Here is a 22,576-nt window from a genome sequence, read left to right on the forward strand (position 1 = left end):
AAATGTGCGTTCAGATTCATAAAATTACAGCAATGGGATGCTGTGCATTCTTGGTATCGGAGACCTGACCTTATAGCAAGGAACCTTGGACCAAAGTAAAATATACTGATCTGCAAGCACCAGACTTGGTGATCTAAATTTCTTTTTAATGATTTTCAAAATCTCTATTAAATGCAAGGAGGTCTATAAAGAAAACTAGTATTTCATTTGGCTTAATTGACATAGAAGTGAGTTGTAACTTTGTTATTGAATCTCAGATCATAGAAGTTTAAAATAACATCATTAAGTTCCCGATTCATCCTCATATTTCTCAGTTTTAAACCCTGTACTGTTTCCTGTGGTTTGTTTTCCTTCTTGGAAGTGGCACTGGAGTTTGGGTCAAGCGGGCCTGTGGCAGCAGAAGCACCAAGGTCCAGCACCGTCCACATTTTGTCACAGTTGCTGAGACTCCGTCAATGTTGCTGTCATCTTTCTTTACTGAAGTCGGTAAGAAAAGCCTTCAGCTTGGTCCCCAACTTTTTTGGCACCAGAGACGGGTGCTCCTATGAGAATATAATGCCTGATGATCTGGGGTGGAGCTGAGGTGGTGATGCCGGCACTGGGGAGCGGCTGCAAATACAGATGAAGCTTCGCTCACTCTCCCAGCACTCACCTCCTGCTGTGCGGCCTGGTTCCTAACAGGCCAGTGTGGTGTACCGATCCACAGCCCGGGGGTTGAGGACCCCTGCCCTAGAGAGGCTGCTGGGGAAGTCCATTTCGGTCTCCTGCAACTGGGCTCCAGTCTGCTGGATCAGGGAATATGGGATTTGGGGTTGTTTGGGGTTTTGGTGGGGCAGGAAAGAGAGGGCTTTTTAATTTTACTTTATTCTATATTAACCTTTATTGATCTTGATAATTCCCCTGATGTTGAGAATAGTTTTTATTGTTTTGTTTTAAATAAGCTTTTTTTTTAAGAATGGAAAATGGCATTTTGTTAAAAAGGAAACTATTTATAAATGATTTGGTATTTTAGTATATCATAAAGCTAATTTAGTTAACTTTTTTTTCTGCCTTTAGGCAATGTTGGGGCTTTTAAGACTAGTTAGAAAATCTCCAGTATTTATGCAACTGGAAAAGTCGCCTTCACGTGGGAGAGGGGCACATCCATTAAGAGGAGCATGTTTGTCTCTTATGGGGTTATAGTGATGTGTCTTGATTATCAGTAGTTTACTTACCTGTGCTCCTCCACCAGGGAAGAGGAATAGTTATGTCATCTGTCTGGCAAGTCTCTAAAAATGTTCCATCATTTGATTCATCTTTAATCTGGTGAAAAATCTTGCAAGATTATATTTTAATCAGGGCTTCCGTGAGGAGATACCAATGACAGATTAGAAGACATTTTGCTGTGTGGAGTGTTAAACAGTCAGCACTTCATCAGCAAGTGATATGGCTTGCTGCCTCCTCTGGGGCCCCCAGCTCCCATCCCCTCTCTGTCTCCTGCTCAGGCCTTGGATCCGACAGAACTGAGGAGCCAAGGTCTGCTGCTCTCCCTGGAGGAACAGCTCGGTGCCTTGACCTTGTCTGAACTCCAGAACTCAGAGCCATCGTCCACTGTTTGCCTCAATGGCGAATGCTTCAAGGTGGAGCTTTTTGAAGACACGAGAGAGAGCACCAAGGTACTTTGTCCCCTCTGTTCTAGCAGAGCGACTCTGACTCCCCACATTTCTCTGTGCGAGAGTGCTACGTTGGTGCAAGTGGGCACAACCATTTGGTGGCAGAGCTAGAACTGTTTGATATGAGCTGGTCGAGTTCTCTCTCCAGTCTTAAATTCTTATTTTATCTCATGAATAAAAGTAAGGGTCTTCCATTAAAACTTTGTGAGGCTGAAAAGCCCTGTTGGAGGGAGGCGGAGATGCACTGTAACTGGAGTCCTGCCTTTCATCTTAAGCCCGTTCCTGGCCTCAGCCGCTCCCTTCAAAGGCTTTTTAAAAAGTGTAACTGGAAAGGGGTCACTGCCAAGGAGATGGTGCTACTTAAGAATTACTTTTAATTAATTTTTGAAGCATTTACCTAGGTCTGTACCACCAACCGAGAGAAACACAAGAAGAGCTCCACAGGTGGCCGGAGGCCTGTCCTGCGCCTCCAGTCAGCCGCTGGGTTAAAACTTAGACTCTGAGTAGTTCGTAGTTTTGTCTAGCGCTTGGGAAATATTTATTCACAAGGCTTCTTAATGTAAGTCTATTCATAGCAGCTCACATCACTTAGAGTTTCATGTAGGGAAGGCAGTTTTCTTTCTCTTTTAATTTTTTTAAAATGTTTATTTTTTTACTAGAGTTGACAGTCAGTATTTTGTATTAGTTTCAGGTGTACATCGTAGAAGTTACACGTTTACATAATTTACGAAGTGATCTCCCTGGTTAGTCTCATACCCACCTGGCACTATCGTTATTACCATATTATTGACTATATTCCCTATGCTGCACATCACATTTGTACTTACCAATTTGTACTTAATCCCTTCACCCTTCTCACCCAGCCCCTAACCCCCCTCCTATCTAGCAACCAACAGTTTGTTCTCTGTATCTGTGAATCTGTTTCATTTTGTTTGTTCATTTATTTTGTTCTTTAGATTCCATGTATAAGTGAGATCGTGTGGTATTTGTCTTTGTCTGACTTATTTCACTTAATATGATACTCTCTAGGCCCATCCATGTTATCGCAAATGGCAGGATTTCATCCTTTTTTCTGGCTGAGTAATATTCCATCATGTATCTGCATCCATTCATCTATAGATGGGGGGGTTTTCTTTGCTAATGTAAACCTGAGCTCGTGCGGCATGTTACTGGAATTTGACCCCAGCTTAGGGACCATGGATCCTGTTTTTCCATTACAGTTTTCTCAAAATACCTATTACCAGCTTTTTCTTTTTCTTCCTTTTATTTTTTGGATTTCTTTGTCACCAACTTTTTCATGTGGCAGCCAGAACACTTTCCACACTCAAGTGGCCAAGACACCACATACCTCATGTACCTGCTTTTTTTCTTTCTACTAATTTAAAATGGTACAGGCCTGTGACTCACTTCCTGTCCAGCATCAGCATGTTTGTTAGGATTGGAAAGCAGCCTTGTGTGTGGGGACCTCAGCAGCGTGGCATGTGAGTGCCGAGGCTGCCTCAGAGTTCATCTGTGCAGTCCTTTTTCACTGACGAGGAATCCGAGCTCTTAACTGGACCTGAAGTGATCCAGTCCTGTGATGGCAGAGTGAGAACTGTCATCATTCGCTGATTCCTGGTCTAGTTTCCTGCCTCCTGACCAGTCTAGGGATGAACTCTGGGGCCCTTGGAGGTTTTTGAAAGGTCATTCACATTAGTAGTCGAGAAGAATGAGCTGCTGTCCGAAGTCATGCCCATGTGTTCTGACCGACTGGTCCCGGGTGGCCTCAGATGTGCCCTGACCAGTTCTGATAAATAATCCAGAGGACCTGTTTGGAAGCTGTGGCAGGTGTTGCTCAGTCTCAGCACGGCCTCTTCTTCAGCACCATGTGGGACAGGACTTAAACTAGGTTCAGCTCTCACTTTCTCCTGTCACAGATGTTAGGATAGTACCTTCACTGGTCCACTAATGTGCTGGGTGTGAGGGGGACAGAAATGAACCGGACCTATGCAGGCTGTGCCTCTTTGGAGCATCTCAAGGCACAAAGCAAAAGGTGATTAAATAAGCAATTCAAACATAGTGCGAAAAAGACCTTGATAACCGGGACAAAAGGTGCTGTAGTAGCACGTGGGCAGTGGCACCTAACCTATACTTTGGAGGCTCGGGAGGACTCCCCAGAAGAAGTGACATCAAGCTGACACATGAGAGTGTTCTCGGCAGAGGGAATAGAATAGACAAAGGTGAGACAAAGCTTGGCTTAGCGGAGGAAGAGTGTTGGTGTGACTGGAGTGTCCTCTGAGGAGGGCATAGTGAGAGCTGGGGCTGGACACCTAGAGCAGCACAGAGCATTGTAAGGAGCTGGGGCTCTGCCTTCAGTGGGAGGCCACTCAAGGGCTTATGCACTGGAGGAGTGACAAACAACGTTTTAGAGTCCTCGGGCTGCAGTGGAGTAGAGAAGGGTAAGACCAGGAGCAGAGAGGCCGTCCGGGAGACTGCTGCAGTAATTCAGGTGAGGGATAATGCAGAAAAGGGCTTAAACCTACTGATGTCAGTACAACCTTTTTTCAGATTTCATCCCTGTTGGCAGAATTGGAGGCAATCCGAAGAAATTCAGCGTCTCAAAAGAGGTAAATGTGTTATTTCATTATCCAAGTATCGCTTGTAATTAATTGAGCAAGAAAATGTGATATTGCTGATAGTTACAAATTTTAGCTTTTTATGTCAAGGACCTTGAGTCATGCTAAGCAGAAAGCACTGGTTTATAGCACAGATTCCCTAGGATTTCTAACTAAAATATTTGTGGCACTGATTGGAAAGGAACTCTCTAGAGGACCAGAGTAATCTAAGCATTCAAAGAAATATTTAAAAGTAGAGAAGTATCTAAAGAAAAGCAAGGGAGTAACAGATGTAAAACAGAGGGAGAGGAGTGTGGGCAGACAGGGAGCCCCACAGTTCCAGGGGTGCACGGATATAAGGAGGTCTGTTTGTTGTTTGTTACAACTTACATGTGTGGTATAAACATGCATTTGCAAATATGAAATATTTTGATCTACAAACTTAAAACTCTAATTAAAACATAGCTTGAGGAGGAGGGGTTTGCGAGGAAGAAGTAGAGAAGTCCTAGCAGCTTGCTGTTCTGACTGGCAAGGGGAGGGTGGCCTGTGTCCCCTTTCTGCAGGATCACAGTGTCCCCTTTCTGCAGGATCACAGTGTCCCCTGAATGAACCCAAGGCCCCCAAATAGTAGGCCGCAGTTCTTGCTGCAGTCCAGCCACCACTTTATCCTGACTTCATTTAGCACAAGATGAATTGTAGACGGGATCTGGAAACGACTGGAAGTGCTGTAATCTTTTTTTAAAATGTCACAGTTTAGTCACATTATAATCTTAAAACATGGCCTAAGTGCGTACCTTTCCCCCTCAGATAACAGAAGGCCTTTCCTGTCCACATTTGATAACTGAAGCTTAAAAATAACAGTGGGATTAGGGCCCCGTGGATGAGTTTATTTAACCTGCCTGGGGGGTTGGTGGGTTGTTTTCTCCTTCCTTCCAGTGTCATTGTCTCTCAGTGGACCAGCATGCTAAAAGTTGTAGCCTTGCACTTGAAGAGGCACAGACTGACTTATGCCACCATCGATGGCTCTGTCAACCCCAAACAGAGAATGGACTTGGTAGAGGCATTTAACAACGCCGGGGGCCCTCAGGTACGAGCTGGTCACATCAGGGTTCTATAATTAAGAGCAAATTGTTCTTAGTTATACAGAGAGAATTCTAATAAGACAGCTCAATTTAAATATATTCACAGCTTTGATCCCTCCAGGTGTTTTTAATGTATTAGACATTTATGGGGGTACATATCGAAGTGTGCAAATACTCTAAAGAGAATAAAATATGAGGGCTAACTAAAAGAGTAAGAGTAGAGCTGGTTAGAACCAAGAAAATCTTGGTGGAGGAGGCAAGCCTGAAGAATAGGTGGGATTTTGGTACGAGGAAGTACAGAGGGAAGTGGAAGAACAAAGGCATCTAATTAGGGAGGATGAATATTTGGAAAGCGTTAGCTGAGTGATGGGAGAATCACAGCAGGGGCGGGGTGGGGGTGCGGGTGGGGTGCGGGTGCAGGGACTGATGGCAGAGACAGTCTGGTTACAGGAAAGGTTATTGTGCTAACCACCCTCACTCAGTGCTCTAAATTGTAGTACTCATATATTTTGGCAGGCACACAATTAACGTTTTGAGGTTGACTCACCAAAAAATGTGAAGTGAGAATTTTCTCAGAGGGGAGGCATGGGAGATAGCATCTCAGAGTTTCAAAACAGTGCATTTGTGACAGCAGAAGGAAATTTGATAGGAACACGACACTTATCTGTATTGATCTTGGGCTTGAAGCTGAGACAGAAGGAGAAATGTATTATGAATGGGACCAAATCTGTATAAAGTTAATGGTTTTCTTCTTCTGAAGGTTATGCTGATCTCTCTCTTGGCTGGAGGTGTTGGTCTAAACTTGACTGGAGGAAACCATCTTTTTCTTCTGGATATGCACTGGTAAAGATGCTGGATTTTTCTTGAGTTGTCACAGCACAGCAGGGAGACCAGCAGGCTCTGCTCTTTTTGCGTTGTGGGGATGCTGCTATGCACACATGCGTATAGATACAGATCTATACGCTAGTTGACAGCCCTGAATTCCTGAGCAAGCTGGGCTTCAAACGACTACTTAAAATAGTCCATTCACTTTATTGTTAATCTCACATCTGTTTCCATGGAAACTGGGAGCAGGGCTTTACCTCATGGCTAAGAGCGACATCGCTCAGTTCTACCTCTTCAGAATACCATATTTCAGGTATATTCGTTGACATCCAAGGAAATCTCAACCCTGGAAAAGAGGAGGAAGCGTTACTCCAAAAGGAAAGGCAGAGGAATGTTCTGATTGTATTAGGAATACGCTTAACATGCAGCCCCTGGCCTCATGTGTAGTGTCAACACCGAAAGTGTAATAGCATCCTTCCTGGAAATGAGATAAATGAGTTAGTGTGCTGTTAGGAGATAGTGTCATAATTAGTCCCAGTTTGGGGTTTTCCAGTTTCGCCAGTGAGGGAGTGCTGCACGTTGGTCTGATTCTCCAGGCAGCCCAGATGGGCACAGACTGGCCAACCCATTATCTTCCAGGTGGACGTGTTTGGGTCTTACTTGGGACTCCTCTATATGTGCTCTTTTCTGAAATGGAGAAATGTTACATAAGATTTTAAAGAGGTAAGAAGAGAAACTAGTTTGGAATTGATAATGAGAACCTATAGAGAAGGAAACAAATTGTCTCCTGATTCTGTTGAATCACAGAATATGTAAGTTGAAAAAGGTATTTGTTTCCAAGTAGCACTCTGAAGCATAGGGGGTTGAGGTTAGATATGTTGTCCAAGGTCATCCAGCTAGTTAGTGACCATATTTGAGTGTTGGTTCTGACAGCAGGTCAGGGCAGATTCCCTGAGTTGGGGGTGAATTCAAGCCCTGCACTGCGAGAGAGGGAGGGAGGGAGAGTTCTGTGCTGAGCATGAGAAAGAATTCATACACCAGAGTTAGAGTCTAAAAGAAAGTTCATTAGAGAATGGTTACGCTCCATAGACAGAGTGTGTCTCCTTTCAGAGGCAGAGATTGAGAGAGCCCGAGAGACTCAGAGGGACATAGAGACACAGTGACAGTGAGAGGGACAGAGAAAAGACACTGAGGGGGACCCTGAGTGTTCGGCAATTCAGTTTATATATTATTCTTAGTTTCTATGAATTACAGTTTTAAAACTATTATTTCCGTTGATAGTGTGGGCATACAGTGAGAAGGATGAGTGTGTAGCGTGGAAGGCCTGCTGGCAGATCCCAGCCTTTCATCTATAGGTTTCTCGTGGTTTTAGCCATGGGGAATGAGTGATTTTATTTTGTGTAGGGTGTGACTTAAAGATTCTGTTTTCCTCTTTTCCTTTCCCAGATGGGGAATGGGTTGTTAGCAGTCCCATCAGAACTCTCCCTTTGTTCTGCAGGTTTCCTCGTGGTCCGGCTGCAGGGACAATCCGCATAGTGCAGTCTCTGAATGTAGCTGGATTTAATATTTTCGTTCCCTTGCCTCCTCCATATATTAGTTTCACCTTTGGTACTTATAGTTATCAACTGGTAATAGTGCTGAGTTATTATTAGCAATCTGACCCTATTTTCTCATTAAAGGGTAAGAAGATACCTGACACTAGCCTTTCTGAGGCCACTATAGCCTAGGACAGGGACCGACAAACTTTTTCTGTAAATATTTTAGTCCAGATAGTAAATATTTTAGGCTTTGCGGGCTACAAAGTTTTCTTTCACATATTTTTCGTTGTGGAGTTTTGTCTGCTTGTTTTTACAATGCTTTAAGAAAGTAACAATCATTTTTAGCTCAAGTGCCATATGAAAACAGGCCATGAGCTGGGTTGGCCTATTCGATTTGGCCACCCCTCACCTGGGATGTCAGTATCTTTGAGCTTTACCTCTCTCCCACCAGGAATCCATCACTGGAAGATCAAGCTTGTGACCGAATTTACCGAGTAGGGCAGCAGAAAGATGTTGTCATCCACAGGTAAGTAAAGGTGTCCCAGGACTAGGACACTTCCCAGGTTCTGCTCTTGTGCATGTCTTTCTTGGGTAGCATTTTAACAGGGTATAGAGTATTTGGTGATCATTTTACTGATGAGGCTTCTGAGGCACGTCCTCCCTGGTGCTCACAGTCGGGAAGGGAACTCAGGCATTTTGGGGGTCACCTTGGAGCAAGCCTGTATATGATGGTGAGTCTTATCTCAGTCAGGGATGCTGTGAAAAGACCGCTCCCTCCCTCTCTCTGCTTTTAACTTTTATTCAGACATATAGGAAAGAATGTAAGAATTCTTACAAAAATAATACTAAGTATTCTTGTATGTTGTGTGTGTGCGTGTATGTGTGTGTGTGTATAAACTTTTTTTCTGGACCATTTGAGAATAAGTTACAGACATGCTGCTTATTTACCCCTAAATACTTTAAAGATAAAGACATTCTCTTATATAACTACAATAAAATTATCAAAATCAGGATGTTAACAGTGATATAGTACTGTTATCTGAGCTGTGGACCTTATTCTTTTTGCTCGGTTGTCTCAGTGGTGTCCTTCACAGCAAAAGAAAATCCTAGATCCTGTGTAGCATTCAGTTGTCATGACTTTTTGTCATCTTTTATCTGAAACAATACCTCCACTGACATTTTTGAAAAGTGCAAGCCATTAATTTTGTAGAATGTTCCCTCTTTTTGGGACCCACCTCTCTTTAAAAAACAACAAAACCTGCCTTAATGCTACCATCCACTCTAGCTGTGGACCTCTTTTTCTCCTTCCTTTTCAGGGTCAAGGTTCCTGAAGAATTGGAAACGCTGACAGTCTTTACTTGCCTACCTCCCATTTATTCCTCAACCTTTACACACTGGCTTTCCCTGCTGTGGCTCCATTGAAATTGCTCTCCTTAAGGGCACCAGTGAATCCCCAAACTTGCCAAGTACAGCAGTTGTATTAGTTTTCCTGTCTTTACCTCCCTTCATATGCCCCTCCTTAATAATCCTTCCCATTCCCGTAAGTCCAACATCTGCATCTTCAGTTCCGAGGGTCCCTAGACTTCATACCTATTCAAAACCCTGCTTAGTATCTGGACGGCATGTCCACGCACTCACCATTGAATTCATTCATTCATCTCATTCAACTCATAAAACTAATACCTACTGAGCACTCACTATGTAGCAGGGACTCAGAGTGTCACAGACCGAAATCATTTTCTTGCCGCCTCTGATCTGTTTATTCTTCTGTATTTCTTGTCTCTGTGTAAATGGTATCACTGTTCATGTAGTCATAGAGCCAGAAACAAGGCTCTTCCCTCTTTCTCGCTTTTTTACCTACCAAGTCTATTCATTTTATTTTCTAAATGTTTCTTATAACTCCTTTCTCAGCCCCGCTGCCACTTCTCTCTTTCAAATCTAAATTTTTTAGCATGACATGCAGAGCCACTCGTGATCCGGCCCGTCAGCATCTTGAGCCTCTGCCAGTGTAGTACAGCACGGTTGTCCTTTTGACTTTTGCCCTGGGGAGATTGATGAATTGATCTTCAGCATACCGTGTACTAAAACTCAGCCCAGGTTTCCCACACATTGCCATCCCTCGGGTGTCCCATGCGTTCCCATTCCGCCCACTCTGCTGTCCACCAACCCTTGCTCGTCCTCCAGTTCACACATTAAGCATTAACTCCTCAGTGGGGTTCTCCCTGAGTGCCCCAGACAGAATTCCTTCTGCTCCGTTTGTATGCTGGGTATATGTCCATTGTAGCCCTTTCTAGGTTGTATTATTGTTGCCGTTTATTTTCATGTCTCGTGTTTTTTTGGAGAGCAAAACTGTATTCATCATTCTATACCCACACCTAGCACAGCATGTGGCGGGTGGTGAATGCTTGGTCAGTACTTAGTGAACGAGTGAAAGACAACAATATCTTCTCAGTTTGTAAAACTTGTTCTTACTGTGAGTTAGCCAAGTTAACCAAGAAGTAAGACACTCTGTCCTTACACTAGCTCACGTATACCTAGCAGGAACTGATAAGCTTCAAGGCTTTCTGACCTTGTCTGGATTGAGCATTTGGTGTGAAAGCCAGATCTCTACACTTCTCTGGAGAGAGTTATCTTCTGCTGATTTTGGCATTCCTCAATTACCTTAGCTTCAGAAATAAAGAGAAAGTCAATTTGAGTCACATCATTTTAAATGGACATATCTTTAGTCAAGGTTGCTTGGATTGCCTAAACTTAAGAGTTCTTAACCAAACCTAAGGAAGCTCAAATAAAGGAAGAAATCTCATTTAAAAATTAAAGCATAAATATAGATGTTTTAACCTGTAATTAGATATACTGCTTTTGGTTTCTGATGGTTTGCTTGTCTGTTTTGTAGATTTGTTTGTGAAGGAACAGTGGAAGAGAAGATCTTGCAGCTTCAAGAAAAAAAGAAAGATTTGGCCAAACAAGTTCTGTCAGGATCTGGAGAATCTGTCACCAAGCTCACCTTGGCTGACCTCAAAGTCCTTTTTGGCATCTAGCTTCCTGTTTACAGTGCCACCTTCGGTTTTTATGAGGGTCTGGGGAGAACACCTAACCGTAGCCCTGGGCCGCCCTTGGCATTCCATCTCACCTCAGGCCCTCTGCCCCCTCACAGAAGGCGCACGCATATCTCTCGAATTGAAGATCAATTATCATGTTAAACAGTCGGTTAATCAATCATGTTAATCAGTCAACTTATTTAATAAGTGACTTACAAACCAATAAATTGTCTCAGATAAAAGAAGAAGCTTTCATGTTAGATAATTTTGGAAAACAGTTCTGGGAGAGTTATACATACGCCTCCGTAAAAGCTTAGAAAGCCTTCTGGTGCCTTTCTCTTCTCAGCTTATGGGGACCCAGCGTCATTACGTTTTCTAGCACAGGCTCCCTCCCATCTCTTCACCTCCCCTGCCAATGAGGCTGTTCCTATGACCATCTCTTTCTGGATGGAGCAGAAGGGGGGACCCCTATGGCCATTCCTCTGCAGGTGTCTCAGGCCAGGCAGTTCTTCCTGTCAGGAGTCAGATCAGGAGGTGCTTTGTACATTAAACAGATGTTTAGGATGCATATCGTTGTATCATTTAGTAGTTGGTATCATATCATTTAGTGTTACCATAAAATTTCATATTGCTATTTTACGTAGTATTTGTATCATAGTTTAATATTTGTATCATTTTTATAGTACTACCAATTTACAGTATTTGTAGCGCCGTAGTATTGTTTCATTTAGTATTATGTCACATAGTATTTGTACCATTGTACCATTGTATCATTTAGCATGGGTATTATCATTGGTATAACCCAATAAATACGTGTTTGACAGTGTAACACAGGTAATCCATTTCCTTTTCCTCCTGAGCACCCAGAGAGACGACATTTGTGTCTTCACTGCAGGTACATGGGTCATACTACCGAGTTATCAGTGGGACGAGGAGAGAAGTGATGTAAGTCATTTTTTTATCTGTCCTCTAAAACTTTGCAAATGATCCTTTATGCTGTTTCTTCCTCACTAGCCACTGGATACAGAGGTCCCGGGAGAGGACTGGCAGGCCCTAGAGAATTGTCTAGCCTCTAGATCAGGGATTCTTAACCTGTTTTTTTGGCCGTAGACCCTTTGGTAGACTCGTAAGCCGCAGTTCCTGAATGGCTGGAACGAAGCCTTCCCCATATGTGTCTCCCTTCTCACCCACGCTCACCCACATTGGGCTGTGACATGATGAAGAAATAATTTTTTTAAGCCACCGAGATTTGGGGGTTGTTTATATGACAGTTAGTACCCTGACTAATACAAACTCCTGAGACTTTTCTACTTCAGAAAACCATTCCGATTTCCTTCTTCCCATTAGCAGTCATTTCTAGAGAACACTTACTCTGCCAGTTTCTGCTAGAAAGAATTGTTATTCTTGCTAGATAGAAGGGCTGCCCTCCTTTGAGTTAGGAGGAGGAGACAAAACCCTATGTTAACCCAGTCTCAGTACAGCTGTGGTGCCGGAGCCCGTTTAAGCAAAGGTGCCCTCCAAGGACAAGGTCTAAGGCCTGCAGAGGGAAGACGGTTTGGCCTGGTGGCAGGAGTTCTGGTGTAGAACAAGACTTAACTCTAGTTCCAGATTCACCTTAGCTGGGGATGTAACCTTAAAAAAATGAACTTCTCCGCATTTTGGTTTCCACGTTTGTAAGGTGGGCATTGTTTTCAGAACTCAGCAGCTACAGTGAGATCCCTGATGAAATCGGGAAGTGAAAGATGGAAGATTACCCTTTGGGGGTTATGTTATGAGATCAACATACCAGGGCCAAGATAAGTGTCACCTGAGAAGTGTTGGAAAAAAAAAGCAGGAATGTAAACTCTGCCTCTGCTGATGATCTAATATTAGGCTAGTTATAGGTGCCTGATCCTCTCCATTCTTTTATCTGTAAGATGTGTGGATTAGCAGATACCTCATTGTGCTCCACTGGGAATTCAGTAACAAGTGTACATGCTACAGGCCATTTGACTGGGTATACGGATGGGCCCTGTCAGAAGGCACGTTCAGTGCACACTGTCAGTGTCCGTTGCAAGCTCTGTTGGGGAGAGGCAATGTTAACTTTGTATTCTTGCTTTTAGTGTGGATGTGGATGCAGGGATTATAACGTAGTCTTCAGATACTCAGAGCCCATTGACTGGTGTAATCTGCTGTGAGATTCCTTCTGGTTTCTTAAACAGCTTCTCTAATGGGCCTTGTTCCGATTACGTCTTGAGTAGGTGTTCCTGTCACACTGAGATGCTGCAGATGTGGGTGCAGCAAAAATTGGAACTGCTATACCAAACATGCACCCTTAAATCCTAGGCTTGAGGTGGAAATTTCTACTGGATTAATCTAGCATCTGGCGGCTCTCTCAGGCTCCTGTTCATTTTAGTTACTGTGAGTTTCTTAAGGTCTGGGTGTGACAAGTGGGTCTTTGCACCCTCCAGCAATGAGCACCATCCCAAAATGAAGTGCTCTAATTGAGGAGCTGGCCTGTGAGTTCTGCCAGTGTCAACCAGCCTTCTTCTATGTAACACCACAACTGCCAGATTTTCTTTTTAGGTCTGCTGCTTACCTCAGCAGACTTAGGCAAGGACGAAATGAGGTAATAAATGCTTTATAAACCGCGAAGTGCCGTATGGGTGCTGGTGTTATTGCTGTGGGACCAGGCCTGGGAACATGAGAATGGAACAGCTGCGTGGGTACAGCTGAAAGAGCCAGATGGTGCACATCTGTCACCAGAGCGCAGCGTTGCCAAGCACCCAGTTTACTAGGTATTTCTGATATGGCGGAATTGCCTGCATGGAAGGTTTATAGCTTGACTGCTCTTCAGCAGTGTTGATCAAAAAAGAGCATTCACTGTGCATGCCACGGCCGGACGAGGTCCTGGGCCCTTTTAAGTACCCTGTCAAGGACTCCCGCTGTCACATGGTCATCATGAACCGCAATAGGCAGAATGGTGTCTTTGTGGGACGTGACCCTTTTCTGTAGCAGTTGGGATTTAGAATGGCTCTAGAATATCGGGTTGTTTTCTCTGATTGTCTTTTTGCCCAAGGAAAGGGCTTTCAGCAGGGCTCACGGGGGAAGCCAGATTGTCCTGTACTAACAGGATAACCATGGAGACGCCAGTGCTCAATGTGGCCTCTTCCAGTTGTCTGCGATCCTGATGTCTAGCAGAATGCCTTGAGAGAATCGAGTTTACAAAGTGGGATATTGTACTATTTGCTATGTAGCATCTAGCCCTAGGAAAAGGCAGAAAGAATGAAAAAGCATACCTGCGGGCACAAAAAGAATTATAATAGGAATTTAGAATTCCTGGTCATATAACCTAAATTAAAATGTTTTCATAAACAAAAATGAAATTAGGGCCAGTACAAAGTTCCACAGGGGTCAGTAGCTAGGATGGAAATGGAAATGAAAGAGTAGCCTAACTCCTAGAGAGGAAATGGGGTAGACAGACCCGCAGCCATACAATGTCTTTGCTAGCTTGAGTCATTACCCAGAATCCTTAGCTGAATCTTAGTGTAGGAAGAGATTATATATGAAAGGGAAGATGGGGAGAATACTTTTACTGCTCGATTATTTATACATTAGTTCAAAAATATATACTAAATGTGCCAGGCACTGCTGGGCACTGAAAATATGAGGGGTAAGCAAAACCAAAAACCATTCCTATCCTCCTGAGGCGTATAGTCTATAGGCGTGAATCAAGTCACGTGTATGACTGTGAAGTGGCAGTGGTGATGGGTACTGTAATGGAGGCACGTGTAGCTGGGAGGGCTAAGAAGAGGGATTTGACCTAGTTAGAGAAGACTTTGAAGAAGTGATGAAGGAATTGAAATCAATATAGAGGCTAACAAGGCCAAGAGTGAAATTCATCTTCCTATATTCTTTTAATTAGCATTCAGCTTCCCTTAACCACCTCTTAACTGAGACAAACCTAACACACAGGTTTACAGCCTCTGGAGTAAAGCCGAGTGGTATGTTTTAGAGATTAGAGAATGGGTGGGCCGAAAGGTGTATGTGTACGTTTGTTATCCAAGACAGCCAAGGTGTTTATCCTGTTACAACATCCCAGAGGACAGAGGCTGTAATTGTGGTTCTTTTTTCTTACCTGTTAACACCAGAGATAGAACTTACATCATAATAATGCATTGTGTTGATGCTTCAGTGCTCACAACTCAGGTGATTTCTCAAGCATTTTGTTACCCTGGGGACAATTTCTACATCCTCAAACTTTTTTTCCCTCACCTTGGTGTCTTGGGCTCTGCAGATTACTCTTACTTTGCCAGGTCTTTCAGCTGGGCTGACCCCCCACCACCTGCATAAACTTTCTTAGTATTCATAAGGGAATCGTTACCATTAATATTGCTTAAAGGCTAAGGCATTTGCCAAAACCTACACGTCTTATAGAAGTTTTCTGTTGCAATATAACTTCATTTATAGTAATGTTATCCAACTACCAAAACCTTTTTCCAACTGAAATAAATGATAAGCTTTTAATCCTCAGTTCTGAAATCTGAATCATTAAAAGACACGTGGGAAAAATGATGTAATGCAACAAGCTTCTTCATGGCAAGCAATTCCCTAGATATCTGAGGTAATTGGAAAGTTCAAGGCTGGTCCCAAAGGTGCATTTAATTTATCCAGCAGGTTTGAGAGAAGGCCAAGATTTTTTCCAAGTGGTATTTGGGTAAATGACAAATATGGCATTTGGGGAAAGGGAAGTCTGGCTTGTAGAAACAGATACCAAGGAGATCCAAACTAAAAATTCTACCAATTAGATCTTTATTCGTTTAACAAAATACATGTTAGGAACACAGGGACAATATAGTAGTTAATAAATGTCGAATCTGCGCCTTCCTAGAGCTTAGTCTGTATGAGAGGACAGACAACAAGCAGAATGTGTTTGGTAGTCGGTGATGAAGCTGAGTGAGGGTGATGTGGATTCCTGGGGAGGTCTGCTATTTTATATGGGGTACTTAGGGACCTCTCCAGTAAGATATCTGACCTGGGAGCAGAAACCTGAGGAAAATGAAGGAGTGAGTCAGGTAGGTACCTATGAGAAGACCACGGTAGATGGAGGCCGTAAGACAAGAGTATTTGGGGAGTTCGAGGAGCCCCAGGCAGGCCAGTTTGGCTAGAATAGAGTGCTGGAGGGGGGATGGGTGGGAGATGAGAGAAGAGCAGGGATCCATGACGTGCAGGGTCTTACATGCTGCTGCGAAGACTAGCTTTGTTCTGAGTAAGATGGGAGGCCATCGGAAGGGTGACATCATCTGAGCTGTTTTACAGGACCTCTCTGACTGTTGAGTGGAGAACAGACCACAGGAGAGAGAGTAAGGGTGGATGGAAGCAGAGACGAGTTGGAAGGCCAACTCCAGGTGAGAACTCGGCATCCTCAGATGGTAGCCGTGGAGGTGGAGGGTGGTGCTCAGCAGAGGTATTTTGAGGGACAGCTGATCGGACTTGCCAGCGGACTGGATGTGGTACATGAGGGCAGAGTCAGGGATGTTTCCAAGGCCCCCGACTCCGCCACCTGTAAGAAGGGGTTCGGACTTCACTTTTAGGGAAATGGAGAAGGCTGAGGGAGACGCCGTTCAGGGGAATAGGCAGGTGGAAAGTAAGAAGTGGAAATTGGGAGATCTGTTGGGACATTTTAAATCGGAGGTGTCTGTGCCATAGCCAAGTGGAGATGTTAAGTAAGGTATTGGATATAATCCTTTGGAGTCGGGAGCTGGGGCTAAATTTGGGAGTTGTCAGTGTATACACGGTACTTAGAGTCAAAAGGATGAGATCATCTAGGGAGTGAGAGGAGAAATGAAAGAACTGGTCCTTGGGGCGCCCCGACGTACGGACACTGGAGAGAGCAGGAGGGACTAGCAAAGACTGAGAAGGAAAAGGCAGTGAGACAGGAGAATTAGGACGAGTGATGCCACAAAAACCAAAACGAGGAAATGTTTCGTGGAGGGGAAAGGGATCAGCTATGTACTTTCTCCCCCAAGAATTCCGTTTAGATGCTAAGAGCCAAGCAGGCACGCTCTGGGGGTCAGGGCTTCTAGCTGACTTCCTAGGTGTACAGACAGAAGTGAAGACTACTCTCTAAAAACCGGAGAGCGTAAGAGGTATGAGGATGGAGGTATCTCGATCACCTGGCATGAGTAGAACTGCTATAAATTTATGAGGCTCTATTTCAACACCATGCCCCTTTATTTACTTATTACTTGTGTGCACTTAGCAAATAGTAATCTCCTAGGCTGTGGTTGGGGGGGCGTACAAAATGAACATGGCAAAGAGGGGGACCTCACCTAAATAGCAAGATCATATTATAATCCATTTAAAGTATGTTAGTGAAAAGTGGATACGATAAAAGGAGGTTTTTATTTCTGAGGGAAATAGATAAATGTGCAGCTTAGGTTAAAATAAAAAAGGTTAATTATCAAAAAGTAAGGAACCACACTACCCCCATGATTAAGTTCCAGCGACACAGATACCTCCAAACCTGCACAAAACAGAAGGCAGCCTCCCTCGGCGGAGAAAATGCCACCAGCCCATTGTTAAGAGACACAGTGCTGGTCTCCTGTGCTCAACTACCCGCACACGCAATCAGTGAGTAACTCACAGAAAGTACTTGAACTCAAGAGTTCAGCTAAGGCACTTCATTTTTAATTCTATCGGTTTCTTCAGATTAATCAAGGTTTGGGCTGCTCTGGTGGGTGGTCTGAAGCTGGCTGGCTGCAGCTTCAACGGGTCGACCCAGGAAACCGTCAGAGGGCCACGGTCCTGAGTACGCTCCTTGCTGTGTTGTGCCCACCTGTCCACGTACATTCTGACTTCTCAGTAAACTTCCCACAGCATGACCAGTGGGGACGACCTGGGTGGCCTTTGTGTCCGTGGCCACAGCCTAGGTACCCACCTGCATGGTACAAAAGGAAGGGAAAACACCATTGGAGTGAAGTGCAGCAGTTATCGTGGCAGTTAACGCCCCTGGCAGCATTCTGACTCACGGATGTGAAGCCCTCTCCTGAAATCCCTGCGAGAGGAACAAGCTGTGGGACGCCTCTGCAGTGAGGACTCCCGGGCTGATGACAGCCAATCGGTTAAGGGGAGCCGAAGTTCTAAGAAGAGTGTTATTTCCACACTCTGCAAGCTCAAGGAGATCCAACTGGTTTGGATTTTAACTGAAATAACTTAAACAAAAGAGAAGGGTGGAGTGGGGGGAATAAAAAAGAAGATAGATCCTGAAGTGTTTATGACGAAGGGCGCAAAGCTTATGTCGAGGCCCACCACTAGAGTAAGGACGGACAGAGCACTTTAAAAAACAATTTCGTCTCTCGCCTGAAAAGAGCTAGACGGGCTTCCGCTGGTTTAATCACCCACTCCCCCACCCCTGCCTTGGTTGGAATTTCTTTAATGTTTGATTTATTTATTTATTTTTATTATTATTTATGCCTACAGCACCTTAGTCTCCCATCTAAGTCCTAACCAGGCCCGACCTTGCTTAGCTTCCGAGATCAGACACTGGGCTTGTTCAGGGTGGCATGGCCGTAGACCATGGACCGTGGCTCCACTGGGGCATGAACCCAGGATGTTCTGCATGTAAAGCAGACGTGTAACGTTTTAAAAGGAACTGGATACGTTAACATTTTTATACTGCCAGGATGCTGGAAAATGCGGAGATGGAAACCAAGCATGGGATTGATGAACTGTATCAAAACTAAGAGACCTCGGAATTTTTAAGCTCACTATTGCAATTTTCAGAACAAGAAGCTTTAAAAGAAATGTTCAGAACTGTGGTCTTTGTACGCACAGACCTTATTCCTAGAAACAAAGCTTAAGTCTGAATTTCCCAAACCCAGTGGCCATGTGGTAGCCGATTCCCACTGCCGGAGACAGGCCCAGAGGGGCAGGACCCTCGAGAGTGCCTGGTCCTACCTGGCATGGTGCCTCCGCAGGCGCAGCGAGCAGTTTTCTGGCCACCACTGGAGCAGAATGTGCAGCAGTGAAACACGCCTGGGTGCGAGCGGTGCCTCTTCCTCACGGTCACCGTGAATGGCGAGCCCTTCGGTGTTCAGACCAAGAGCAAAGAATAGCACCTTATGAGCCAACAGAGATGTGCTGAGCATCACACGTGCTAAACAGAGTGTAAGTCACAGGGCCTGCCCTTAGACAAGGACAGCGGGAGGGAAGCAGACAGTAACTAGCCGGGTGCTCAGCTGGACAGGGCCAGACATGCAGTGACAGAGTCAAGCAGCCTGTGCTGCCCTTCTGGCATGTGGGCCACATGACCCACTAGTAAACCCAACCTGTGCTTTCGTGTCACTGACTCAGCTCCATCTTCTCCATCCTTGAGGAATTGAAAGAGTAATTAGTAGCCTCGTGCCTCAACCACAAGGCTAAGACTTCCTGTGGTCCTTACTCCAGTTTCTCAGCCACACGCCTCCTACTCTCACATATCGAGCTGCCTCCTCCCCTTCCACGCCCCCATCCGGGGCATATCTGTTTACCCATCTTACTCTGGGACAGGGAAGAGGTACGCAAGGGAGAGAAGTTAAGAGTGTGGTTAATAATTATCAAATTAGAAACACTCCTATCTGCCCCCTTTCCTTCAAGGATAACTTCCATTCTCCAATTCCTAGCCTATGTTAAACAATAAATGTTAAAGGTTGCTATGTGCCTATCCCTATGTGAGAACCACACTGTGCAAAAACAGAGTCTGGCACCTTAGAAACCTTTCAAATGTTAAATCTCTTCCTTTCAAGAGTTTATAGTCTATTTTAAAAACTTGTGAGTTCAAAGAAATGGAGTCTAAGTCTGATTTTGCTTTGCAGGTGCAGTGTGTTTTGAGAAGTTTGGTTTCTCCGTCTAATTGGGTGATGATCCCTGTGTCTGAATGGTCTGGAAGAATGAATAATGTGTGCAAAAACAGCTGACCCACTCCAGCACAGTGTAATCAGGCCAACAGTAAGTGGCTATTGACTGAGTCTTCCCAGTGCACATGCCATAAACCTAACCTATCATGACACTGAATAGCATTTTATTGTCCCCATCAGTGTTGATTTCTGGTTGGGGGAGACTTCTGACTACTCAAGTGTCAGTGTCTGAAAAAATTCATAATCTCTAACCAGAAAGCGTTATACTCATCTGTGGAGGAAGTGTAGTCAGCATGGTGACAGATAAGCACATATGTAAATAGCAGAGAATTATATGGGCAGATGGTTGGGCAGACAGATGAATGGGCCGTTGAGAGGGGTGGAAGTCCCCCAGTCATGTTCCAATAAGTCCACATCTGGTCATTGTCTGAACGAAGCAGGAAAATCCTGAGCTAGACTGTATTTTTTGAATGTGGATTCTTGTCTGCTGGTAGGTTGCCCCTGTAATTAACGCACCTCTCCCAAATTAAGAATTCCAACAAGCCAACTGGGGGAACGATAAAATACACGCAGAACCGCCAGGAGGGGAATAAGGCTAGAGCGTTCTCATGGTCACCAGCCTCCTCTAGTAAGAATAAGAGTCGCAAAATCTGGGCCATTTCTAAAGTGAAGAGAAATGGGAAAGAAGAGAATCCTATTCAGTCCCTCTGGACCGCTGATCCTATGAGAAATGCCTCCATGTTCTAAAGTGACAGAATCCAGGGACAGGGTGAAGCGGCTCAGGGAAGCTCACAGGTTCTTACCTGCACGTGCTGCTCTTTGACACAGACCAACACAGTATAGACGCCGGGCTCCTTGGGGGTATAGGACACGTAGTACGTCCCGTCCTTGTTATCCTGCACCATTGTTCTGACTGGACTGCATGGAGATCTGAGTTCAGAAAAGCCACTCACTCTCACAAACCTGCTGCAGTTGCCCACTATTTTAGGATGTAAATTCTACACCATTAAACTTAATCTTAATTTTAAATGTCCCTCAGGCAGGATGCTTTTTCTTGTCCCAAAAATTAATTTTACACCAGAAGAGAAGCAGCGTAAGTGCTAATTTAATCTGATGGACAGATGAATTTCTTGAAAACGTTACTGTGTCCTCCCTCCTCTCCCCTCTAATTCCAGAGTCATAACTCTGCTCCCAGCACAATGTAGCAGCCAAGTGGGGCTGAATTTTGAGAAGGGCACCATTCTGTCTAATAGAGAATAGTTTTCGTTTATTCAAAGCTCAGGATGAAGACAATCTGAGGGGCAGATCACATCTTTGGGAGAGAGCTGAATATAAGCATAAAACCCATACAAGAAAACACATCTAATGCAATTGGTCCTATCACATTTTTAATAGCATCATGGGAAGGTAGGAGGTAACTCCTGAAGTTACATTTCCACTATTGCAGAGGACCTCAAGTTCCCAGTTTCATCACCGCTCTTTACCCATGTCACCTGATTGTGCAGTACAAACCTGTCTTTCTTATCTTTGGGGACAACTGCGACTTGAATGTTGTCTCCTCCCCTGCCCATGCTCTCTCCCGCTGCGTCCTTACATAACACGGTGAAAGAGGCTGTCTGTTTCTCCCGGGCTCTGTGGAGATCTGCAGAAGGTAAACACTCAGTCCTCACCTTGAAGGCCAACCACAGTGACTGCACCCCCAGATCAGACGCCATCTTGCTTTTTCTCTCTAGAACAAAAGGTCGTGCTTCCTCCCATCCATCTCTCAGACTGAGCATACTTCTTGGGGGCCAGCAGCTGCTGCTGGTTACACAGGATCCTGACCTTAACTTCTGCCCTAAAGAAACTTTGAAAATACTCAGGATTGACCTGAGTATTTAGAGAAGAAAATGCTCTAGCCCCTGTGAGAGAGGCTGGTAGCCCCCAAACTACCCTCCCTGAGTGGCAGGTCCAGCTGGACCTGGCAGGGACTCTGTGCTGTGAGATCCTCCACAATGGGGCGGCTTGTGCGAAGATGCTTGGGGGACATTGAGTAGCTACAGCCCCTGGTCCAGTAGATGAAACAGGCTTCTTAACCTGCTCAGGGGCACGTGAACTGCTGTGAGGTCTACAGAGAGGTGTAGGAAGGGTCTAAGAATCTGAAATCTTATAGCTAAGACAGTGGTTTTCCCTGGGGAAAGGTCATTCTCAAAGGGATCTGTGACCTCCAAACAGTTACCAGTTCCTGTGCCAGAGTCGGGATGACTGTAGGATACAGTCCTGGCAAGGCTGGTCTATGAATCTATGTTTGAATAATACGCTTCCTGTAGGAACAGAACACTGTGGTCAAAAGAAATTGTATCCCCCCTACTGAATGAAATGCCTACCACATGCTTTTAAATGCCAGTGGAGTGTGGCTTCCATGAGCCAAACAGGGCATAGGGGAAAGTAAGCCGTTCTCCCCTTCCTCAGCCCTCTGAAACTCTTCAGAACTCGTCCGAGCCGCTCCTCTGGGAGCTCAGGATTTCGCCCTGGCCTCGAGACCACACCGATACCGCCTCTGGGTGCATTCTGACCCGACAGTGACAGCGTGGTCCTTGAGTTCCCTGGTAGCTACTAATTTCTCAACTGGAAAAGGACCCGGCCTCATCCCTGTAGGGGATATTAGCTGTACCCTGACCAGAGCAAATCAGAAAAGGGCCAGGGTGGGGTCACTGTCCTGTAGGTCAATGTCTCTGTCCTTTGGTAAATTGGTCAGTAGGGAGCTCTTCCTGGCTGAGAAGCCACACATTTTTAAATACCATGTCCCTGTCCACTGCGCCCCGACTGCCATGGGCAGTGCCTTCCTACCTTCTCCTTGAAGGACGCATTTGGCGGGATCGATCTCTTTGGTTTTGATGGCCCCGTACACCTCGTAGCCACGGCACCGACCCGCTTTCTCCTGAGGGGAGAAGCATATCCTTTCGCTGACTCCAGGCCGGGCGTTGTATGC

The 22,576-nt window shown here is 44.9% G+C and overlaps 2 protein-coding genes and 1 long non-coding RNA gene across 6 annotated transcripts in view; 2 read left to right on the plus strand and 1 right to left on the minus strand.

Moving 5' to 3' along the window:
• Window positions 1–11,558, plus strand: part of TTF2 (transcription termination factor 2) — a 36,860-nt gene extending 25,302 nt beyond the window's left edge. For both annotated transcript variants that reach the window (XM_015595469.2, XM_015595470.2), the window contains exons 17-23: window positions 362–486; window positions 1,485–1,655; window positions 4,200–4,258; window positions 5,183–5,333; window positions 6,089–6,171; window positions 8,143–8,217; window positions 10,585–11,558. In XM_015595469.2, the coding sequence (XP_015450955.1) occupies window positions 362–486; window positions 1,485–1,655; window positions 4,200–4,258; window positions 5,183–5,333; window positions 6,089–6,171; window positions 8,143–8,217; window positions 10,585–10,729 (809 nt within the window). In that variant the 3' untranslated portion in view covers window positions 10,730–11,558. The remainder of the gene's footprint in view (window positions 1–361; window positions 487–1,484; window positions 1,656–4,199; window positions 4,259–5,182; window positions 5,334–6,088; window positions 6,172–8,142; window positions 8,218–10,584) is intronic.
• Window positions 11,559–17,261: 5,703 nt separating this feature from the next.
• LOC112486143 lies at window positions 17,262–19,859 on the plus strand. Of its 2 annotated transcripts, XR_003048647.1 has the most exons (3): window positions 17,262–17,341; window positions 18,688–18,877; window positions 19,564–19,859. It is a non-coding gene; the product is annotated as an uncharacterized LOC112486143 (long non-coding RNA). The 2 variants fall into 2 exon arrangements; XR_003048646.1 differs by lacking the exon at window positions 17,262–17,341 and having other exon boundaries at window positions 18,608–18,877.
• Window positions 17,377–22,576, minus strand: part of TRIM45 (tripartite motif containing 45) — a 7,869-nt gene continuing 2,669 nt past the window's right edge. Inside the window, exons 2-6 of one of the 2 annotated variants that reach the window (XM_006919678.3) lie at window positions 22,435–22,576; window positions 21,118–21,247; window positions 20,409–20,523; window positions 18,668–18,794; window positions 17,377–17,648 (exon numbers count right to left, since the gene is read on the minus strand). The exon at window positions 22,435–22,576 is cut by the window's right edge and continues 595 nt beyond it. In XM_006919678.3, coding sequence (XP_006919740.1) covers window positions 17,500–17,648; window positions 18,668–18,794; window positions 20,409–20,523; window positions 21,118–21,247; window positions 22,435–22,576 — 663 coding nt within the window. In that variant the 3' untranslated portion in view covers window positions 17,377–17,499. Of the gene's footprint in view, window positions 17,649–18,667; window positions 18,795–20,408; window positions 20,536–21,117; window positions 21,248–22,434 lie in introns of both variants that reach the window. The other variant, XM_015595471.2, reaches the window with a different exon arrangement.

This window comes from Pteropus alecto, unplaced genomic scaffold, assembly GCF_000325575.1.
Source record: "Pteropus alecto unplaced genomic scaffold, ASM32557v1 scaffold106, whole genome shotgun sequence".
Classification (NCBI taxonomy): Eukaryota; Metazoa; Chordata; class Mammalia; order Chiroptera; family Pteropodidae; genus Pteropus; species Pteropus alecto.